The following is a 9,341-nucleotide window of genomic DNA, read 5'->3' as shown; positions in this document are numbered from 1 at the left end:
CAAGAGAAAAATCTTCCCTTTCTCTGACTTCCACTTCCCCCAATATCCTTCCTTTCCCATGCAGTCACTCACACCTCTTTTATCTCTCCCATGGGATGAAATTCCCTTGGGATGTGGAGGTTTGGCTTTATATTATTCCTGAGGTTGACTGGCAAGAGGTGGAGGTAAACTATTCTGGTGTATGGTATAACCCACAAGTTAGGATACCTTCTTGTGAGACAGAGTATCAAAGTTCACATCTCTCTGTAAATGTATCAGGGGATGTGAACCAGTATCCTTGAAAGCCGAGGCAAGTCTTTACGGAAGCAGCGACCTAACTCCAAGAAATAGGACATGGCGATGAATCCCCATCAGGCGGTCTCCTTCTCTCTGCCAGAGTTAAGCACCAAAGTCCTAAGAAAGTGGAACTAAAGTGCCAGCTTTTCCTTGGCGTTTCCTGCTGGTTATTTTAGATCATAGAATAATCTATGAATGTTAACCCAAACCATTCTGTGAATAACCCAAACCGTTCCATGAATCTATGAATCACAGAATGGTTTGGGTTGGAAGGGACCTTCAAAGATCATCCAGTCCAACCCCCCTGCCATGGGACATCTTTCACTAGATCAGGTTGCTCAAAGCCCCATCCACCCTGACCTTGAACACTTCCAGGGATGGGGCATCCACAGCGTGTCTGGGCAACCTGTTCTAGCGTCTCACCACCCTCATTGTAAAAAATATCTTCCTTATGTTGAATCTAAACCTGTTCCCCTCCCTGAGCATGCTGGCTTTTGCCCAGGCACCCAGCCTTGAGGTGGGGAACCCAGTGGTCCACCCTACACTTACCTGGGACAATTATTACCTGCTGTGGATCTACCTACCATCTTCACCTTCCCCTCCCTTTCTTCCCTTGTACCTGTGCACTTGCAGGGTCCAGGCTTGTCCCCCTGGTTTCCAGAGGCCAGGCAGCCTGGGGAAGCTGAGTTCCCGTGGCTGGGCAGAGGCAGGGAGCGAGGCACGGAGAGGAGGGGTCATTTTAAAGAGCACCCGAGCGCAGGCTCCGGTCTCTTTTGCTCGCTGTGACAGCAAAGCGTCACACTGGAAACCACAAGCTGGGACTTACCAAGTGGCCTCTGATCTTTCTCTCTCTCTTTTGCCACCTTTCCTCTCTTTTTGTCTTCTCATTTTTCCAAGGAAGAGGCATTTTCACTGACAGCTTCTTGGACAGCTCTGGGACACCATTTTTCTGAGGAGGGTAAGGGGTTTTTAACTCCTCGCTTTGGTAGTGGTTAGAAGTAGCATTTTAAAGGAGGGGGGAAGGTGGTTTGTTAGAATGCATTGTTTTGGGATCCCAAGTGTTCTTTGGCATGAGTTGTTCTTAAGCTAAAATAAATTAGGTGAAAGCAAACGGCTATAGAAAACCAAATCATCCAGGGTTTTCGAAGTTCAGAAACTTGGATTTATTATAGGATCGTTTGATTTGTTTCACTGGTTTTGCATGTCCTGTCACTTATGCACTTATACACTAAACTAGCTGGTGGCATTTCTGCTGATGGAAAAGCATTTTTCAGGAAAAAACATTAGAGAGTGGACATTTTTGAACAGAGAGCTTAAAATGTCACGGATTTAAATGAGCTCTGCAATGACGCAGTGAGGCAATAAACATGAAGTGCTGCAAGCATTAAAATTTTAAGTTACAGGTCTTTAAAAATATTTAGAACCACCAATATGACTGCCAAAAGAATATGCCCTTGCCAGCTCTAAAGCTGTGGCTATTAATATGCAAAGCTATAGCTATGTGGATAACATACAAAAACATCTGAGAGTTTCATTTCACTTTTACTCTCTGTCAGCAAATATACATGACGTGTGGGATAGCATAGTTGTTTTGCAAAAAAGTTGTGTTAAACAACCAGAGTATACTAAAACACCGGCTATACCTTTGATGGAACCTGTCTTAAAATGGCAAGCTGCTGGGAGGTTGCTATTCTGGGAGGTGACTCTGATAGGTCTCAACAGATGCAGCTCCGGGAATGCAGCCGGAGCGGGGGGAGCCAGGCAGCAGCTGACCCCCGCGCTGGCACACCGACATTTCGGGGATCGCGGCTCACGTCAGCGCGGGCTGACACTGACACTTTCGGCACACATGGCCTTCTCCCTCGCCTGCTCTGCACATGGTCGTCACCCCGCAGTAGCAGCAAAAAAAATCCTGGTGCTCACAGGCAGCAACCATTCCTTTCTAAAATTAAATTACCGTTTGGTTACGTGCTGTGCGCTTAAGGTAAAATTGATGTGCTGAGGTTTTAGATTGAAATATTACTGGAGTTTTTTATTAAGTTACTTAAAGTAATCCAGTCATTGGTTTTATTGTTAGGTAGCATTTCCTCATGAATGAGCGCAAGGATCACAGAGAAAATTAGCTGGTGTCAATTGTTTTTAAATCAATGGATATATTGAAGATAAATGCTATAATTTAATATATTTGAATGCTGATCTCAGCAATTCTGTTTTAACTGTGTTATTGAAGATCAGTGCTTTCAAGGTATTATTTGCATATACATATATTTATTTGAAGTAGCTCCTTTGAAAATTACGTAGGGCCGTCTCACATTGCACTTGACAAAAACTTGGCTCTTCATTTCAGCAAGAGCTGGAACTTGCCTAGAGTTGATAAGTCTAATTCAAATATCTGTTCTAACATAACTCTATGTGAGTAATTATTAACTTTCACACATAAAGAACTTGTTTAAAATAACATGTCCTGCTAGTGTTTGCATGACATTTTTCTCAAATAAAAGTTAGACAAAATCCTAAATGTAGGATTATACATTTCAAATTACTGATATTGAAAGGCAAGCAAAGTGTGCTACGAGTAGAACGTATTTGTGAATCTGACATGGGAAATAGAGTATCATCAGTCTAGAAAATCAAAAGTTACAAAAACCTGGAAACAATTTGGAGCAGATACTAAATCTAAAATCAACATGACATCATACTAAAATTCACTTTGTCTTTATGTCTTATGTTGCTTTTTTTTTTAAAGAATTTCTCCCACTCTTAATATTTCCTGGTCAAATTCTGAACTCGCCTGTAAGTCTGTACTAGCCCTGGAGCAAGGATGAACAAAACTGGGGGGCCATATCTTTCCTATGCTTCAGACTAATGAACTCATATCTAGAGTCTGGCTGATTTAAATGTATATTTACAAAATTTTGCACTCTGGCAAACTCATTTAATGTTTAGGAAGAGAATTTAACTCTTTGGATGTGGTGACAATAGGGGAATGCTATTTTTATGACCTTGTTATTAATAAAAAGGAATTATTTTTAGGTGTTGTAGGTGTATTCTTCACAATTTGAGTATCCATTGTTATTAATAAGCAGCCACACTACCATCTAGGACAGTGTAATAGTTCTTGGGAAGATAGATTATCCTGTCTGTTCTGGTTTTGCGGCATTTATATGTATTGACAAAGGTTAGATTTGTTGCATAATCTCTCCACCATTACATTTCACAACTGCAGTGTAGCTCTAAATGTTTTAATTTTATTTTTAGCAAGCTCTTGGCTGTAATATTTCATTGCAGTCATGGCCCCTAAGAAGAAGAATGTGAAGAAGAACAAAGCAGATATCAATGAAATGACTATCATTGTGGAAGATGGCCCCCTCAGTAAACTAAATGGCTTGAATGGACTCTTGGATGGAGGAAATGGTTTCAGCTGCATCTCATCTGAAGTTTCCGACCCATTATATAGCCCAAATCTCTTGGAAGGTCTAAGCAGAATGAGACAAGAAAATTTTCTTTGTGACTTGACTATCAGTACCAAAACCAAATCCTTCAGTGTTCATAAGGTGGTGATGGCTTCAAGCAGTGACTACTTTCACAACATCTTAAAGAAAGATCCATCCACTCAAAGAGTAGACCTCAATGATGTATCCCCATTGGGTCTAGCTACTGTTATCACCTATGCTTACACTGGAAAACTTACTCTCTCTCTTTATACAATAGGTAGTATTATTTCCACAGCAATTTATCTACAGATTCATACCCTTGTAAAGATGTGCTGTGATTTTCTAATCCAAGAAATCAGTGTTGAGAATTGTATGTACGTTGCCAATATTGCAGAAACATACGGACTAAAAACAACCAAGGAAGCAGCACACAAATTTATTAGAGACAACTTCATTGAATTTTCAGAAACAGATCAGTTCTTAAAACTTACTTTTGATCAGATTAATGAACTTCTTGCAGATGATGACTTGCAGTTGCCTTCTGAAATTGTTGCATTCCAGATTGCAATAAAATGGCTGGAATTTGACCAAAAAAGAGTAAAGTTTGCTGCCGATCTCTTAGGTAACATCCGTTTTGGTACCATCTCAGCCCAAGACCTTGTCAATTATGTTCAAACCGTGCCAAGAATGATGCAAGATGCAGACTGCCATAAGCTCCTCGTGGATGCCATGAACTATCATTTGCTTCCCTACCACCAGAATACACTGCAGTCCAGAAGAACGAGGATCCGTGGAGGTTTCAGAGTCTTAGTTACTGTTGGGGGACGCCCTGCTCTAACAGAAAAGTCTCTTAGCAGAGACATCTTATACAGAGATCCTGAAAATGGATGGAAGAAGCTGAGTGAAATGCCTGCTAAAAGTTTCAATCAATGTGTGACAGTGATGGATGGATTTCTGTATGTGGCCGGTGGGGAAGACCAGAATGATGCCAGGAACCAAGCCAAGCATGCAGTCAGCAATTTCTGCAGGTAACTGATTATTTATTTAAAAGGGATGGAGAGATTGATTCCACACAATGCAGGTAGATAGGCCAAGCTGGTTTGTGACATACAGCATGAACCGCTCGGATAAATAGAAAGAGGACAGGATTGGGGAGGTATGGATGCTATTCTATATTAAAGTTTGAATGAACAGAAATATGCATCTGAAGTTATGCAAAAACTTCACCATGGTTACACATGCACAATGAGAAGTGAGGAAAACCCAGACAACTTACTCCAAGTGGAGGAAATAAATAGGAACTTAAATAGGAAGTTCCGGTATGCTCTAGGGTACCATTAAAATGCACCAAATCAGACATGGTGAGACTTTTTAAATTTCAAGAGCTTCTGAAGCCTCACAGAAAGTTCTGAAAAACACCTTTCAGGTATTATAATCTTGACTTTCTATGCACGATCTGCCATATTTTCAATAGCTTTTATACTGCATTTCATATCCTTTAGCTTTTTTGCTTATCAAGAGTTTAGAAACAATGTCATTGTCTCTCGAAGGCTATATTTCTCTTCTACAATGTACTCCAAACAATACCTCACTTATGAAATACTACAGTTCCTATGTATAGTCATCCAAGGACTGCACTGGTGATAGCAAGGTCAGAAGGCTAACATGCAGTAGTCAGATGGATGATACTAGTTTTTAAATAGTTCAGCCTAAAAGCTGACAGCACACAATAGCTTGAAGCAAAGGCTGGAGGTGAGACAACTCAGCTTTTTATCTGCTAACAGACTATGGACATGCAATGGCAATACACAGCCACAGTCCTACCAATGCTTCCTTTCCTGCTCCCAGAAGGAACATTCAGATAACTTTTGAAGACATCAACCAACATGCAAAGTTAATGAATAAGGAACCTTCTCTAGATCATTTTTATTGTGTAAGCTACTTTGTCAGAAAAATATCTCACAAAAAGGAGATTATGCTGTTGCTCTTGCAACCTTCTGCTTTAAGCTATGTCTCACATTCTCACAAGGAGCTGTGTTCTCGGTGCACACCTTGGTGGTGGGGAGGAGGTGGGGGAATCCTCGTGGTCCACAGCTGAATGGGTTCTGCTCCCTGTTCTGCCATTAACTTCGAGCATGTCAAGTCACATCAGTATGTCTGTGGGCTTGCTTTCAGAGCTGCAGATGACAATGCAGTATGACAGCTAACTATTATTTACTTTCCCATAGTCTTTTTCTCATGTGATTCTCTGGTCGCCACAGCATGCAACAGGAGAAATGTATGGACCTACTCATGTACCTCACTCAACTCCTTCAGGAGTCATAATTTGCTATTTCCTATTTCAGAATTGCTCATTTAAATGTCAAGGACAGAGAATGTTATTTCAGATAGGTATGGTGTTAAGAAGCAAAGATATTCTTTCCACATAATTCTTACTCCATAGAGTAAGCATGGTTTTAGGGATAGGTATGGTGTTAGGAAGGTGGTAAGCATGGAGTAAGCAGATAGGTATGGTGTTCGGAAGCAAAGATGTTCTTACCACGTAATTCTTACTCTTACTTAATGGAAAGAATACTTACCATTTAGAAAGTACTAAAAAGATGGAAGTATAAATCACCACCTAACATTTTTTAAAACTCTTTGAGTAAATTTTGACATCTTTGCTGTAGGTGTAAATTGTAAATTTCTAAAATTTCTATTGTATTTTGAAAGTATCTCTTCCCAATATTCTAATGAGGTCATTGTACAAAATCAAATTACAGAAAAGGGTCAGATTTACTTTATTGAAATAATACCAGGTTTGAATGATACAAACACATTTTTTCTCCAATCAAAAACTGAATTTATTTGGAATTTTAACCAGGAATACCGGTTTCATTCCATTGACTTCTGATGGGCTAAATAAATAACTAAAATTTTAGCAACCCCGCAGCTGCAGCAGTAGTGGGACAGAGACAGGACTGTGGAATTCAGCAGAGCAGTATGTGAGACAGTTACCCTCTTTTTTTAATACTTTCAGATATGATCCTCGTTTCAACACCTGGATTCACCTGGCAAACATGAATCAGCGGCGCACCCACTTTAGCCTGAATGTGTTCAATGGCCTCCTTTTTGCAGTGGGTGGTCGCAACTCTGAGGGGTGCCTCTCCTCGGTTGAATGCTACGTGCCTGCAACTAATCAGTGGCAGATGAAGGCAGCCCTGGAGGTGCCCAGGTGCTGCCACGCCAGTGCAGTGGTGGATGGTCGGATCCTGGTCACAGGAGGTTACATTAATAACGCTTACTCTCGCTCGGTGTGCATGTACGACCCCAGCAAAGATAGCTGGCAGGATAAGGCCAGCCTCAGCACCCCAAGGGGGTGGCACTGCGCAGTGTCCCTTCTGGAGAGGGTCTATGTCATGGGTGGGTCTCAGCTGGGGGGGCGAGCCGAAAGGGTCGACGTTCTCCCCGTGGAGTGTTACAGTCCTTACACAGGGCAATGGAGTTACGTGGCACCGCTTCAAACCGGAGTTAGTACGGCTGGTGCCTCCACCCTTAACGGGAAGATTTACTTAGTGGGTGGCTGGAATGAAATAGAGAAAAAATATAAGAAGTGCATTCAGTGCTATAACCCAGATCTCAACGAATGGACAGAGGAAGATGAGCTGCCTGAGGCCACTGTGGGCGTATCCTGTTGTACGATATCCATGCCCAACACCAAGACAAGGGAGTCCAGGGCCAGCTCAGTCTCTTCTGTCCCAGTCAGTATTTAAATACGGGTCTAACCAGCAATAAGTAAAAATGTTTACCAGCACAGCAGTACAATTAACCCTTTAAGTAGCATTTGTGTGCTTATATGGAAAAAAAATCATTGGCTTTGCAAAAGTTCTAACAGTGCAAATTGGCCAGTTTTCATGATCTTCAGTTCAGGGGGCGTGAAACAGCATATTAGGGATAAGATGAATTTTCTTAGCAGGAAGAGAGAGTTAACCCATAACTGCAGAATTTCATTCTCTTCCTGACTTTGCCACTGACTTACTGTACTACTTGTGGCAAATCATTTACTTTCTTTGTGCCTTGGTTTCCTTACCTGTAAAATAGAGACAAACTTGCTTCAGAAGATTGTTGTGAGGCTTTTTTAATAGAGTTTTAAATGCTTTCAGAACCCAAAATGACAGTCAAATATTGCTAGTAATAAATCTCAACATACATCAGAAATGTGCTATGTCATCATAACATTGATCAGTTCTGTTCTTTTCTAAGCATTTTCTATTTTGACAAACAGAAGGGAAAAAAAAACAAACCCCAAAAAATATAGCACATAGCATGTGCATACTTTTCTTCTGGGGCAGTGGTATTCACAGAAAATTCCTCAAAACATTTTCTCCTTCAGAATTCCTCAAAACATTTTCTCCTTCAGAAGTTCCTAAGAGATCCCTATCTTCTGCCATGAAACCCTTTAATTCTCAGATCTAATGCTGTAACATGGCTTTCAAGACCGGAATCCACAAAATACCTTAGCTCCTGTAAGTGTTATGGGCCAGCCCCGAGGGCTGCCTTGGGTGCCAGGTTTCTCTCCTGACCTCCATGTGTACACCAAGGAGCAGACCACCACCCCATCTTCCTCTTCACACCAGGGAGACTCTCCTGTGGAAGACATGAAGGCCAGTCAGTATGTCTCCTCCTGTTCCTACTCTTCCCATCTGTGTAGGAATGTATGTCCAGGTTATCTTCTTGTTCAAGAAGGTCCTCACCAATGCAAGGAGCTAGGAGCTGCCGCAGCAGGGCCAAAATCTGGAAGCTGAGTTCTTGCCAGGAGGCACCAAGGGCTAATGGTGTCTAATAGCGGAGATGCACAGAGGGTCCCTCCTACTCAGTATTATTCTGACAACTTCCCAGTTGAGTGAGGAACGAAGACGGAATAAAGACTGCAGGATCTGCCTTTAAGAGTAGAGTATACGTGTGGAAAATGGTGAATCATGGGAAAGCTGGGTGAAATCAAAGAGACTTTCCTTAATAGTACCAAAGAGATACCTTAACACCTTTCTTACCAGGTGTAGGCACAACATCAGTCAAAGTAACCTTTTCCTGGGCATACCATTATGTATCTCCTTTTGAAGCCTTCATTACAGCCCTATTTATGGAGCTTTTATTCACGTTTTTCCAAAGGCTAGACTAATGCTGTGCCTGTTGAAATCTGTGACATTTTCCCAATGGGTAAAGTGAAGTCTTTGCTTAACTTAGATTACTTTCCAAGAACTTTTCTTCCTAATTTCAGTGTGTAGTGGGGGAATTAAGCATGGAACCTAATCCTATTCCCGTAGCCAAAGGGATATGCAACCCATAATGTCCCCTGAGAATTTGATACCAAAGGACTACTGTCAGCACAAAATGTCTACACCCTTCTCTTGGGGAAGGAAAGAAGCAATACAAGGAAGTAAAATTATTTAATATAACCAAAAAGGGTAGAAGTTCAGTTGCTTTAACCAATTCATAGAGGCTTCACATGCAGTTTCCTCAGATTATCATTAACACCTCCAGGCTCCAGTGCCAATGAGAAGGCATGTTCTTAGCAATGTTTACAAGGCATCCAGATTTTTATCTCATTTGCAAAAGGCGAACATGACAAAATTGTCTGTAAGTGCAGATATT

General features: G+C 41.4%; 1 protein-coding gene across 2 annotated transcripts; it reads left to right on the top strand.

Annotated features, from left to right (window-relative positions):
* The first annotated feature begins 1,043 nt into the window (after positions 1-1,043).
* Positions 1,044-8,505, top strand: KLHL31 (kelch like family member 31). 2 transcript variants are annotated; one of them, XM_075497279.1, is made up of 3 exons: positions 1,044-1,234; positions 3,565-4,738; positions 6,730-8,505. In XM_075497279.1, exons 2-3 carry the CDS (start codon positions 3,567-3,569, stop codon positions 7,460-7,462), a joined length of 1,905 nt encoding a protein of 634 aa, XP_075353394.1. In that variant the 5' UTR covers positions 1,044-1,234; positions 3,565-3,566; the 3' UTR covers positions 7,463-8,505. The 2 variants fall into 2 exon arrangements, with proteins under 2 accessions (XP_075353394.1, XP_075353393.1); XM_075497278.1 differs by having other exon boundaries at positions 3,535-4,738.
* Positions 8,506-9,341: the final 836 nt, after the last annotated feature.

Source organism: Mycteria americana, chromosome 3 (genome assembly GCF_035582795.1).
Source record: "Mycteria americana isolate JAX WOST 10 ecotype Jacksonville Zoo and Gardens chromosome 3, USCA_MyAme_1.0, whole genome shotgun sequence".
In the NCBI taxonomy this organism is placed as follows: domain Eukaryota; kingdom Metazoa; phylum Chordata; class Aves; order Ciconiiformes; family Ciconiidae; genus Mycteria; species Mycteria americana.
This window is presented reverse-complemented; position numbering and strand designations above follow the sequence as displayed.

What these genes read in the sequence shown, in the direction of transcription:
- KLHL31 (XM_075497279.1), top strand. Translation starts at nt 3,567, where the DNA reads ATGGCCCCTAAGAAGAAGAATGTGAAGAAGAACAAAGCAGATATCAAT. An exon ending in GCAGTCAGCAATTTCTGCAG is followed by an intron (nt 4,739 to 6,729) that starts GTAACTGATTAT and finishes TAATACTTTCAG; the next exon opens with ATATGATCCTCGTTTCAACA.